At 41.5% G+C, this 12,996-nt stretch overlaps 1 protein-coding gene across 4 annotated transcripts in view; it reads left to right on the top strand.

The window, feature by feature from the left end:
• Window positions 1-12,996, top strand: part of cltcl1 (clathrin, heavy chain-like 1) — a 30,758-nt gene that overhangs the window by 12,233 nt on the left and 5,529 nt on the right. For all 4 annotated transcript variants that reach the window (XM_034118177.1, XM_034118178.1, XM_034118179.1 and 1 more), the window contains 26 exons: window positions 1,144-1,305; window positions 1,526-1,639; window positions 1,727-1,900; window positions 2,040-2,237; window positions 2,593-2,793; window positions 2,880-3,032; window positions 3,297-3,419; window positions 3,843-3,980; window positions 4,076-4,240; window positions 4,374-4,554; window positions 4,685-4,848; window positions 4,965-5,090; window positions 5,183-5,325; window positions 7,390-7,624; window positions 7,714-7,836; window positions 7,923-8,068; window positions 8,161-8,344; window positions 8,788-8,980; window positions 9,061-9,218; window positions 9,328-9,492; window positions 10,017-10,292; window positions 10,873-11,022; window positions 11,128-11,259; window positions 11,371-11,481; window positions 12,030-12,200; window positions 12,473-12,694. In XM_034118177.1, coding sequence (XP_033974068.1) covers window positions 1,144-1,305; window positions 1,526-1,639; window positions 1,727-1,900; window positions 2,040-2,237; window positions 2,593-2,793; window positions 2,880-3,032; window positions 3,297-3,419; window positions 3,843-3,980; window positions 4,076-4,240; window positions 4,374-4,554; window positions 4,685-4,848; window positions 4,965-5,090; window positions 5,183-5,325; window positions 7,390-7,624; window positions 7,714-7,836; window positions 7,923-8,068; window positions 8,161-8,344; window positions 8,788-8,980; window positions 9,061-9,218; window positions 9,328-9,492; window positions 10,017-10,292; window positions 10,873-11,022; window positions 11,128-11,259; window positions 11,371-11,481; window positions 12,030-12,200; window positions 12,473-12,694 — 4,308 coding nt within the window. The remainder of the gene's footprint in view (window positions 1-1,143; window positions 1,306-1,525; window positions 1,640-1,726; window positions 1,901-2,039; window positions 2,238-2,592; window positions 2,794-2,879; window positions 3,033-3,296; window positions 3,420-3,842; window positions 3,981-4,075; window positions 4,241-4,373; window positions 4,555-4,684; window positions 4,849-4,964; window positions 5,091-5,182; window positions 5,326-7,389; window positions 7,625-7,713; window positions 7,837-7,922; window positions 8,069-8,160; window positions 8,345-8,787; window positions 8,981-9,060; window positions 9,219-9,327; window positions 9,493-10,016; window positions 10,293-10,872; window positions 11,023-11,127; window positions 11,260-11,370; window positions 11,482-12,029; window positions 12,201-12,472; window positions 12,695-12,996) is intronic.

Below are 12,996 nucleotides of genomic sequence, written 5' to 3' on the forward strand. Positions count from 1 at the left end.
TCATTTGTGACCCGCTCTATCGAAATCAGTCGGAAGTCGCAACGGCTCATTTAAAAATAAACGTGGATTTGCGTAAAAAAATAGTTTTTCCGGGTTCGGGTGTTTTGTTTGATTTTAAATAAACAAAGTCTTGGCTTTTAGAATATGAAACTTTTATTTCCAAAATCACACGATAAATACATGTTTGAAGCTTGTAAAGGGAAGATGACAGGCACCTCTCCCTCGCCACTCTGCTGTTCCGCAGCGCAGCTTCCCCTCCCTCCGGCTGAAATTATGAATGTAAGGCGTATAGTAATCATAGATAACACGGCAGGGTCCGTTACAGTTTGTTTTCATCTGATTTCAATTAAAGAAAGTCTTGGCTTTTAGAATATTAAACTTGTTTTCGGCAAATTCAGATGATAAATACAACTTTGAAGCTTGTAACGGCATAATTACAAGCGGAGAACGGAGTAACTTGACGTCACAGCAGGCATAACAACAGCCGGTGTTTCTCGTGAGTGTTTTCCCCGGGAAACAAACAATACACACAAACGCAAAATTACACAAACACACACACACACACTTATACACACACTCGCGAGCTTCCCCCAGACCAGTAATGCAAACGCAAATATCTTCCCTCCGTACTACTTTGATCATTTGCTAATAATCAATCAGATCGATGGATTCCAGAGAAGAGGAAACTTTAAAGGCCTTTTTCTCAAAATGATGACTCGGTGACAGTCATTATATAATGTGACATATTTTGCTTAATATCTGGAGTACAAAAACAATCCTGATATCATTAGAAAGCTAGGAATCTCCTCTTTCCAACAGTGTATACAACTCAAAATGTGTCTTCGGGTCAATGCGACTGATTTCGATGGAGCAGGTCACATTTGTTTACTCTGCACAAAAAGTGCAAAAACAACAAGTTGTGCTTTTAAAGTTGATTATATGCTGGACTATTTTTCTCTCATCATCGTGAGTTTGCCAGAAACGAGCAGAGACTTCAGGCTAGAATATTGATTTTCTTGTCTAACTCTTGACAAGCAATCGATTCAGCGCATTTCCCCTAATGTAAAACTTTGCCTTTGAATGTTAATGACTTTACTCACTGCATCAATGACTTCTTTAACTCTTTGTCTCTTTGTCACGCAGCAAAACCGTGTGGTAGGGGCGATGCAGCTGTACTCTGTTGACAGGAAAGTGTCCCAGCCCATCGAGGGCCACGCTGCGGCCTTCGGGGAGTTCAAGGTGGAGGGAAATGCCAAAGCATCCACCCTCTTCTGCTTTGCTGTGCGCTCACAGGCTGGGGGAAAGGTGAGGGCCCCGAGACACGCAGGAATTTCACTCACGATGCTATCACACTGTATTTGTCTGAACAAAGATATCTGATTTGCAGACAAAAGTTATTATTTTTGTTAGGATTATAGGAAAACAATGTTTATACTTTGTGCTTTTTGGCCAAAATAGCTCCTTTTGGTTGATGTTGCTGCTGTACTTTGGATGTCTGCCTAATGTGGTCATTTATTTTCTCCAGTTGCACATCATTGAAGTTGGTCAGCCAGCTGCAGGAAACCAGCCATTTGCAAAGAAAGCAGTGGACGTGTTCTTCCCTCCAGAGGCCCAGACAGACTTTCCTGTTGCTATGCAGGTAGGGAAGGACCCCTGCTATTTATTGGTTTGGAGTAAACTACGGGTGAATGCTTATCAAATCTCTTTCTCTGATTATTGTTTTCAGATTGGCAACAAGCATGGTGTAATATATTTGATCACAAAGTACGGTTACATTCACCTGTATGACCTGGAGTCTGGAGTGTGCATCTACATGAACCGAATCAGTGCAGAGACCATCTTTGTTACCGCCCCTCATGAAGCCACCTCAGGAATTATTGGGGTCAACAAGAAGGGACAGGTGAGAAAGAAGAAGGCATTTTATGCAACGGCTTTATACAACATTAATAATAGATCTGCTTTGATGTTATGTTTAAATGTTATTCTGGCCTCAAAGAACCAATGTATTGAGCACTATATGTTTATTGTTCTGTCTCCAGGTGTTGTCAGTGTGTGTTGAGGAGGAAAACATTGTCAACTATGCCACCAACGTCCTGCAGAATCCTGATCTAGCCTTGAGAATTGCTGTGAGGTCAAACCTCGCTGGGGCCGAGGAGATTTTTGACAGGAAGTTCAACACTCTGTTTGCACAGGGAAGTTATTCAGAGTCCGCAAAGATTGCTGCATCAGCACCCAAGGTACGTCTGTATTTGCTGCTAAATGGTAGTGTTTGCACTTCTTATACATACCAGATGCTTTGGCAAAAAGTCAGAAACAACTGTACGAAACGGTGCTTGCACACATTTCTACATTTGTACTTTAAGTAGATACATTTTTGAATGTATCTGGTGATGATTTAGTTATACTCACTGTAGTTCAGTATTGTAAAATATAAAACATAAACAAATATAAAGGGTGTACTAATATCTTCCATACGCATTGTATATTGGTTTGTGGATATTCTGCAAAAAATGTAACAACATTTATATTCCTACTCTCTTTGTTTTTTCTACCCATAATTCCTCCATTGTTTACCACCCTTCCTCCCCTCAGGGTATCCTGAGGACAGCAGAGACCATCCGTAAGTTTCAGAGTGTCCCTGCCCAGCCCGGGCAGGCGTCTCCACTGTTGCAGTACTTTGGTATTCTGCTGGACCAAGGCCAGCTCAACAAGTTTGAGTCTCTGGAGCTATGCAGGCCCGTCCTGCAGCAGGGCCGCAAACAGCTGCTGGAGAAATGGCTAAAGGAGGACAAGGTAGGACCAGAAGAATAGAACAACCTCACCTGTAAATCTGTCTTGTTCTCCACGTTGTATTAAATGTGCTTTCATATGTGCTGTAGCTTGAGTGCTCAGAGGAGCTGGGAGACCTGGTGAAGGCCTCTGACGCCACCCTCGCTCTCAGTGTGTACCTCAGAGCCAACGTCCCCAACAAGGTCATCCAGTGCTTCGCTGAGACGGGACAGTTCCAGAAGATAGTGTTGTACGCTAAAAAGGTAATCAAGGACTCAAATAACTTCTTCGCTCTTCAAGTCCTTCATTTAATTATGCATCAAAAACATGTTTATTTCTGCATGTGAAAAAAACACTACATGATAATAATTTGCGGAAAACATATTGCAGTAGAATGTTAGTAGTCTAATTTAAAAAGTTTGTATCATTTGTACAGAATATAATATTCTGTGTCTTTGTATGATTTCTATATAACCTTAAAAAGAGAAATGCATTTATTATCTGCTTTATCAATGGTACTTTTGTAGGTGGCCTACACCCCAGACTGGGTGTTTTTGCTGAGAAATGTGATGCGTGTCAACCCAGACCAGGGACTGCAGTTCGCCCAGATGCTGGTGCAGGACGAGGAGCCGCTGGCCAACATCAACCAGGTAACACATAGAACAGCTGATGGTCTCACTCAGACATACTGAGTCACTTAGCATGTCTACAATCACACTCAAACACAACGTCCAGTGTGGGAGCTTCCATCTGTGTTTTTTCAGATGTGCCAACAATGCCAGGAATTCCCTGAGTCAGTGACCCCCTCCTCCCTTTAAAGCCACATCATTGCTCTGCCTCTTAATCTGGACTAGAGAACTTGATGCTCCTTTGAGCTCCACAGATGTCCTTAAATAAGGAAAGCTGAAACATCTGGCTACTGGGCCTGTGATTCCTAATAGTGTGTGACTCTAAACTCACCATGCATGCCAACTCAAATCATTGTTCACAGATGGGAGGAATTCAAAAATCTCATATTTTCCCTTACTTTGTTGTTTATTTCATTTTCTCTTCTACCTCTTGCCTATTGCCAGATCGTAGATGTGTTCATGGAGGGAAACCTGATCCAGCAGTGCACCTCCTTCCTGTTGGATGCACTAAAGAACAACCGCCCGGCCGAAGGACACTTACAGACACGCCTGCTTGAGATGAACCTCATACATGCTCCCCAGGTACCAAAGTCTCTGCCCTGATTGAAGAAAACAACTTCACCTTTGGTAATATAAAACACAATTAGTATTTTCATGCGTGCATAAACCTTTTTCAGGTAGCAGATGCGATCCTGGGGAACCAGATGTTTACCCACTATGACCGTGCCCACGTTGCTCAGCTGTGTGAGAAGGCAGGACTGCTGCAGAGGGCTCTTGAACACTTCACAGACCTGTATGATATCAAACGGGCCGTGGTGCACACACATCTGCTCAACCCTGAGGTACGCCTGTGGCTGTTGGGTCACACACAATATCGCTCTCTCTGGAGCAGCGACTTTTCATTTGTTTTTTAGATGATGTGTGAAAATGACCTCCATCCTCCCTTCTTGCCCTGCTGTTTCACTTTCTCCTTAGTGGCTGGTAAACTTCTTTGGATCTTTATCAGTGGAAGACTCGCTGGAGTGTTTAAGGGCCATGTTGTCGGCTAACATCAGGCAGAACCTGCAGCTGAGTGTCCAGGTAGCGTCTAAGTATCATGAGCAGCTCGGGACCCAGTCCTTAGTGGAGCTCTTTGAATCCTTCAAGAGTTATGAGGGTAGGTGTCACACGTGGGTGAGGGTTGGGGGGCAGCTCTCGGTCATATTGAATGTGTTAAATTCAGGTTTAACTCCATTGTAGACTGAGCTGACTTTTCTGCTGTTTCTCCCCTGCCATCTCTATTCAAGGCTTGTTTTACTTCCTTGGGTCGATTGTGAATTTCAGCCAGGAGCCTGATGTTCATTTTAAGTACATCCAGGCTGCCTGCAAAACAGGCCAGATCAAAGAAGTGGAGAGAATCTGTAGAGAGAGCAACTGCTACGACCCGGAGAGGGTTAAAAACTTCCTCAAGGTACAAAGATGTCAAAAATGTTTATGATTGATTTGATCTTTCAGCAGAAATTCAAGTAATCTGTTTTTTTTTATATTTGTTCAACCACAAATTAACCTTCTTTCTTCTCTTCGTAGGAAGCCAAGCTGACAGACCAGCTTCCTCTCATCATTGTGTGTGATCGCTTTGACTTCGTCCATGACCTGGTGCTCTACCTCTACCGCAACAATCTGCAGAAATACATTGAAATCTACGTACAGAAAGTAAGATCACTACTTTATACCTATCTGGTTTCCACTCAATCTAAGCTTTATTTGGGCTGTCTGTATTTACAATGTGTTGCACTTGTTTTCAGGTGAACCCCAGTCGTTTACCGGTGGTGATAGGCGGCCTGTTGGATGTGGACTGTGCCGAGGACGTCATTAAGAACCTGATCATGGTGGTCAGAGGGCAATTTTCCACTGATGAGCTGGTGGAGGAAGTAGAGAAGAGGAACCGGTAGGACCAAAATATGAATGGCTTCCTCTATTTCTTGTTCATTTTTGTTTCATTGGATGCAACAACTGATTACTACTTGTGACTAGGGATGGGTATCGTTAAGGTTTTAACGGTACTACTACTTTTATCGATACCGCTTATCGGTCCGGTCTTTTAACGGTACTCTTATCGGTTCTTTTGGAGAGAAAAATTAGGTAAACTAACTATATGTTGTATGTCAGGGACTACGGATGGAAATTAGCTCAAAGCTAAAATCCGGCATATTTACACTTGAAGCATTATTTGTCTAAAGTGTTCATTAATGTGCATTGTCCCTATTCAAATAAACAATTAAATGAAAATTAACAAATTGTGAACAAAACTAACATTGCTTTTTATTTAAATGAAATACATAATATTTCACATCAACAGAAACAACAACGTTTTAACAAATCATATTAAATAATCTGATGACAGAACTGTGAACAGAATGGCTGAAACTTTAACAAACTAAATAACTCAGTTCCCTCTAATCATTAACCCATGTTTGAATCATTGAGTTAGCTCCGTGTGTTGCTGCTAGCATACATAACACCTGACGTGGAAACGTTACTAGTGGATGGGGCTACAGAGCTACTAGAGAGACAGTCGAACCCGGTGCATTTCTCCGTCTGAATGTGGTGCACTTTTGCTAAATGTTTAGACAAATTGCTCGTGTTACCGCCCTGACATGCTAAACTCTTATTGCACTTTAGGCAACGAGCGAGACGGGTAAAGTTTAACCACACCTCGGAGCGCGTTCTCTCCGCCATCTCCTCCGTGTGTGTGTGTTGCTGCATGTAGCAGCTGCGTGTGTGTAAACTGCCCCGCCCCCTCGCACACAGGCGGGGGAGAGAGATCTCTCGTCTGGATTGGAGAGATCGAAAATACAAAAAATGACGCATTTTGCAGTCTTTTTGCATATTAGAAACGGAGTTGGCGACACTAAAACTGCAATATAATGTTTGTGTAGCAATAATACACATGACATATTTTTTAGATGTCTCCAGTACCGATAAAAAGACCGATAACGTCGGAGCTTAACGGTACCACGGTCTTTAATAATTCAGCCCCGGGGCCCGTTTAATACCGGGGCTCGGTACCCATCCCTACTTGTGACTTTGTGTTGCATATTTATTTGTCTCTGTAGGTACCTGATAGATGTTTAACCAAACCTCCAGAAACAGCATAAGAGAGATTAATGATCTGCAAGTCACAGTAGAAAGAACATGTTAATAATGACTTCAAAATAAAAATATCTTTAAAAATAAATATTGAGATAATCAGAAGAAATTAAGTTAAAGACCATGCTAGCAGAAATTGAAATATGTAATAGCTGATATACATTTATAAATCGCCAAATGCATCTACACACAAAGAAAAGACAAACAGAGGTGACTGAAATATGTGAATACATAAATATGAGGCAAAATACAGGCTTTTTATTTTGCTCTTTATCACTCAGCAGTTTCTGCACTACAGAAGATTACATTACATTACATTTCATTTAGCTGACACTTTTATCCAAAGCGACTTACAATTACCGATTACAGGGACATTCTCCCTGGAGTAACTAAGGGCTAAGTGCCTTACTCAAGGGCACACTAATGGTGGTGTTCCTGCCGGGATTTGAACTCCTGAAGATGTAACGTATATTTTTTTAAAGCACAAAAGGTACTTCCAAATCTTTACAGGCATTTAGTGGCCTGTGTTTAAAGCAGACACCTCTAATAATGCTAAGAAAATGATACCTTCCTTATCCAGTGAAGCTACTTTCACTGTAATATATGACTCTGTACTAGAACGTGAATACGGGAGATTGTGAACATGAATACAGCATGACTGAACAGTGCCATCTAGTTTTGTGTCAGTGCAAATACACTCCAGAAACAGTAACCGTCTGACATCACCCCAGAGATATTACTCAGGCTTTATACCACCAGGAAGAAGGGATATCCAATATTACCCCATGTTAGTTAATATAGTTGTATAAATGCTGTGTATTATATGTAGATGATATTTAAAAACAGTGTGCTATCTTCTTAGGTTAAAACTTCTATTGCCATGGCTGGAGTCCCGTATTCATGATGGATGCGAGGAGCCGGCTACCCACAATGCCCTGGCCAAGATCTACATCGACAGCAACAACACACCTGAGCGCTTCCTGAAGGAGAACACGTTCTACGACAGCGCCGTGGTCGGGAAATACTGCGAGAAGAGAGACCCCCACCTGGCCTGTGTGGCGTATGAGAGAGGAGAGTGTGACCTGGATCTCATCAAAGTGTGTGGATCACGTTATGTATCATTTAGATCATGCATCATTCTAATATAGATCAATTTTCCACAAATGTACATGTTTTTTTTTCTCAGGTGTGCAACGAGAACTCCTTATTCAAGAGTGAGGCTCGATATCTGGTGCGAAGGAAAGATCCCGAGCTATGGGCGAATGTCTTGGAGGAAAACAACCCGTTCAGAAGACAGCTAATCGACCAGGTTAGATATCGTCCAGCTGTAATCCTGAAGCGATGCAGGATGTAAATGAGTGGTATTCCAAAGTTTATTTTTATTTATCCTCTCAGGTGGTGCAGACAGCGCTGTCGGAGACCCAGGACCCAGAGGAGGTCTCGGTCACAGTTAAGGCCTTCATGACGGCAGACCTGCCGAACGAGCTGATTGAACTTCTGGAGAAGATTGTTCTAGATAACTCTGTCTTCAGTGAGCACAGGTACAGCAGGCATGCAGCTCGCAGCATAAAAATGTAACCCCAATACTTTCCTCTTTTTAAAAATCCTCTCTGCATCTGTGCTATTTTTTCAGAAATCTCCAGAACCTGCTCATTTTGACGGCCATCAAAGCCGATCGCACTCGTGTGATGGAGTACATCAACAAGCTAGACAACTACGACGCTCCAGACATTGCTAATATTGCCATTAGCAATGAGCTCTTTGAAGAAGCGTTTGCCATTTTCAAGAAATTTGATGTTAACACATCAGCCATACAGGTACAAACAAATGTATACACAAATAGTATTAGTAAAGATCCAAAAACAGTAATTGTATTTGGTAAAGTTGAGATTTAATCAGAGTTTTTCTTTTATTTGACATTCAATACTATTAAAAAACATTATGTGTATGTTATGTTCATGGTTTGAATGTATTTTGATCACATTTTTTGTTATTCTGCAAGGATTTTCCTGTCTTACTTGCCTTTTTAGCAGTTAAGGCCATTATTGTATTGATCTTTTTTGTAAAACAGGTAAATTCATTTGAAAATGTTTAATATTTAGTATTTAGAATCAGTTTTAGGAATTGATGCTGCAGATTGTATCAGTGTATCTCTTAACTACCGTTTAGTGACATCAACTCCTGCTTATTGCTGTAAATCAATCTGAAAATATAAATGTTCAAACAATATTATTCATTGTGTTTTATCTCCTGTCTCCAGGTATTGATAGAGCACATAGGGAACTTGGATCGTGCCTATGAGTTTGCTGAGCGCTGTAATGAGCCCGCGGTGTGGAGCCAGTTAGCCAGAGCTCAGCTGCAGAGGGATCTGGTGAAGGAGGCCATCGACTCGTATATCAAAGCCGTTGACCCTTCAGCTTACATGGAGGTGGTCAGCGCAGCCAGCAAGAACAGTAAGCCTTCGCTCTGCAGCACAGTTACCCCTGATCGTCTCTCCTGTGCGAGTTGATTTCTGAGGTGTTGTGTTTTACAGATAACTGGGAAGACTTGGTCAAATTCCTCCAGATGGCTCGAAAGAAAGCGAGAGAGTCGTATGTAGAGACAGAGCTGATCTTTGCTTTAGCTAAAACAAACCGTCTGGCAGAGCTGGAGGAGTTTGTCAGTGGGCCCAACAATGCTCACATACAGCAGGTAAGAAACACTTCACAGTGTTGAGAGGAAAGATAAATGCATGTTGTTCTTTCCCGTACTCTAGCTTGTAACATCATACATCTGAAAATGTCTCCCTCTCTTTCTACAGGTGGGTGATAGATGTTATGATGAGGGCATGTATGACGCAGCCAAGCTCCTGTACAACAATGTTTCCAACTTCGCTCGCCTCGCATCGACGCTCGTCCACCTCGGGGAGTACCAGGCGGCTGTGGACAGCGGCAGGAAGGCCAACAGCACACGGACATGGAAGGAGGTACCTGGCACACAAACACCTTTAACCTCTGTTCAATGAGCTGTTCTCTCAGCTCTTCTTTTGATCATTAAGATTAACATTAAGATATATTCAGTTGTTACTTCATGGCAGGGCTGTCAAACTCAATTTCATTGCAGGCCACTTTAGCATTATGGTTGCACTCAAAGGGCCGGTTGTAACTTTAAGACTATATAAATATACATATATAAATATATAATATATAAAATAATGTATTATATTACATTATTGCCTCTGCATTGGATTACTATCGGATAGGGTAATAACTCATTGCAAGTCTCTTCAGTGCGCATGCCACAAAATGAGATGCATTGTGGGGCATGTAGTTTATGGGCAACGTGCTTCTGTAAAGTGGCATGTAACCGTATAATAAACGTATTATATTCTTTACAAGCTCTTGCGGGCCACATCAAATGAGTTTTGACACCCCTGCTTTATGGTCTAAGATACTTATTTATAAGAATATAGACAAAAGACTTGAGAAACTTCCTCTCTTCGATTTACAGGTGTGTTTTGCGTGTGTGGATGGCGAGGAGTTCCGGTTGGCACAAATTTGCGGCCTCCACATTGTGATCCACGCTGACGAGCTGGAGGACCTGATCAGCTACTATCAGGACCGCGCATACTTCGAGGAGCTCATCGCTCTGCTGGAGGCTGCGCTGGGCCTGGAGCGCGCCCACATGGGCATGTTCACCGAGCTCGCCATCCTCTACTCAAAGTTCAAACCTCAGAAGATGAGGGAGCACCTCGAGCTCTTCTGGTCCAGAGTCAACATCCCAAAGGTAGATTTTGTTTGAGTGTCTAATCTATGTGTTTTAAAAATAAGTGGAGGCTGCTTGTGAGTCGTGAACTATTTGCTTCTTCCCCCCACCCTAGAAAGAAAGTAATAGTGAGCACTAAGACACTTTGAGTTGCTTTTTTCTGCCTTTTTTAGATATTTATCTACAGATATATCGGAATAGGGACATTCTTCTAAGATGCTAAAATTGTCATTCAGGTGGTCAAAAGTCTGTGTACCGTTTTTCTTATTTTCAAGAACCTTTTGAAAGCTTACAGACAAGTTTTTCAATCAAATGTGCCTATTACAAAATCATACTCACACGGTTTCTTGTTGTGATAAGTAATGAGTTAAAATAAATAGATAAATGCTGTCTAATTTGTCAGATCTAGTTAGGTGTTTTCCTTTTCAAAAGTATTTAAAGATTTTTAGAAAATAGTATATATATATAATGTTATTTATTTCAAGAAATTCCAGATTTTAGTGCATGAATTTAAGCAAAAAAACACTAATTTATTACTTGACATGAATGAGTGCTTCAATTACCTCAAGAGCTTTGAAATGATTGTTTCTGTGTTTGTCAGGTCCTTCGTGCAGCAGAGCAGGCTCATCTATGGGCAGAGCTGGTGTTCCTTTACGATAAATATGAGGAGTTTGACAATGCCGCAATCACAATGATGTCTCATGCCACAGATGCGTGGAAAGAAGGGCCATTCAAGGACATTATTGCTAAGGTAAAAAATGTGTTGTGACTGAACATTTCATTTCCCTTTTTCATTGTCTTTACATCTTATCATCTTTATTATGTTTTCTAATCATATATTTATTTTTCTCGTCAGGTTGCCAATGTTGAGCTGTACTATAAATCTCTTTCCTTTTACCTGGAATACAAACCCCTCCTAATTAATGACCTGCTGACCATCCTGTCTCCGCGGCTGGACCACAGCCGAGCCGTCACCTTTTTCAGCAAGGTAACCAGCGACGAGGTCAACCTCTGTCAGCTAAATCTTCTGTATTTGTTGACCTTTTGTACGCTGTACGTAACACGGTTGACATGATTTGGGTTATTTCTGCTCGACTAGATGAACCAGCTGAAGTTGGTCAAGCCTTACCTGAGGTCTGTCCAGAGTCACAACAACAAGTCCGTCAACGAAGCCCTCAACAACCTGCTGACAGACGAGGAAGACTTCCAGGTCTCTCAGCTTTTCTTTTTATTGACATGGGAGTCCTGACACTTGCAATAGAAAATATCCTTAAATCAAATAGAGATATTAGAACATGACCAAACCTCAGGAAGAAGAAAGCAAAACCTAATAAACATCTATAATTGTTAAACATTTCAAAAACACTTAATAATGACAGAAAATGTTTTTAAAAGTTCCTAAAAAATAAAAGGAAAACTTATCCTTGATGCATCACCCACATAAAACGATCTGTTAAGAATTCATCCAACTTCCTGAAATGATTGTGTTCACTATCTGGGTTAATTGCACAGTTCATCAGTGTTCCTTCCTTTTATTTGATGCATCAAATATAATATGGAAAATCAGTTCACACAGTCATGAATGTGTCAGTTTACTCAAAAGTGGCAACCCACTGTTGTACATGCCTTTCGAAATTATTAAATGTATACAGTACTGCAGAAAGTACAGCTCCTTTGGTCACTAGGTGGCGCTGACTGGCATCACTTTGTTTTGAATCCGTGGTGTAATATTCTTTTTGTTCTGTGTGTAATTCACAGGGCCTGAGAGCGTCCATTGATGCCTATGATCACTTTGACACCATTGACCTGGCGCAGAGGTTAGAGAAACATGAGCTGATTGAGTTCAGGCGCATCGCAGCGTACCTATACAAAGGCAACAACCGCTGGAGACAGAGTGTGGAGCTCTGCAAGCAGGACAAACTCTACAAGGTAATGAACATGTTTGAGAAAAGCATTTTCATGTACTTCCATTTTCCTGTAGATGGCACTGTTTGTTTGTTTATTCCTTAGACAGATATACAGTGTCTGTACAAACCATAGATACTGTACATGGACTAAAACATCAAGTAACGACAGGAAAAGCAAATCATTACCTCTCCAGAAGCCTCCTCTTCACCGAAATGATGGCTCAAACTACTTCTAAAACTTTCATTAAGGCTTTAATAATAAAAATGATTAAACTGTATTTCTGTTTTTCCCAGGATGCCATGCTGTACGCCGCAGAGTCTAAGGACGCAGAGCTGGCAGAGACCCTGCTCCAGTGGTTCCTGGAGGAGGACAGGAAGGAGTGCTTCGCAGCCTGCCTGTTCGCCTCCTACGACCTGCTGCACCCGGACGTGGTGCTGGAGCTGGCCTGGAGGAACAACATCATGGACTTTGCCATGCCGTACTTCATCCAAGTCATGAGAGAGTACATGACAAAGGTTAGTAATCAACGGAAAAACCGTCAACAGAGTTGTTGTTCTTCATATTTTTAGTGTCTTCTTTATCATAAAATCAAGTTTACTTAGTGTATTGTTTTTTAGAGGAAACAAGTTTTAAATTCTGCATTTTGACTACTAAAATGTATTTATTTTTCTTAGATGGACTGTAACATTCCCTGCAGGTATTAAAAACCAGGTCATACTACTGTATGAGTTTAATCTAAACAGATATAGCTTTCTTAAAGGCAGGATGAGTGGGATTTCCCTAAAAAACAGAAACCTGCAGCCATCTTCCTGTATTT

This window comes from Trematomus bernacchii, unplaced genomic scaffold (genome assembly GCF_902827165.1).
Source record: "Trematomus bernacchii unplaced genomic scaffold, fTreBer1.1, whole genome shotgun sequence".
In the NCBI taxonomy this organism is placed as follows: domain Eukaryota; kingdom Metazoa; phylum Chordata; class Actinopteri; order Perciformes; family Nototheniidae; genus Trematomus; species Trematomus bernacchii.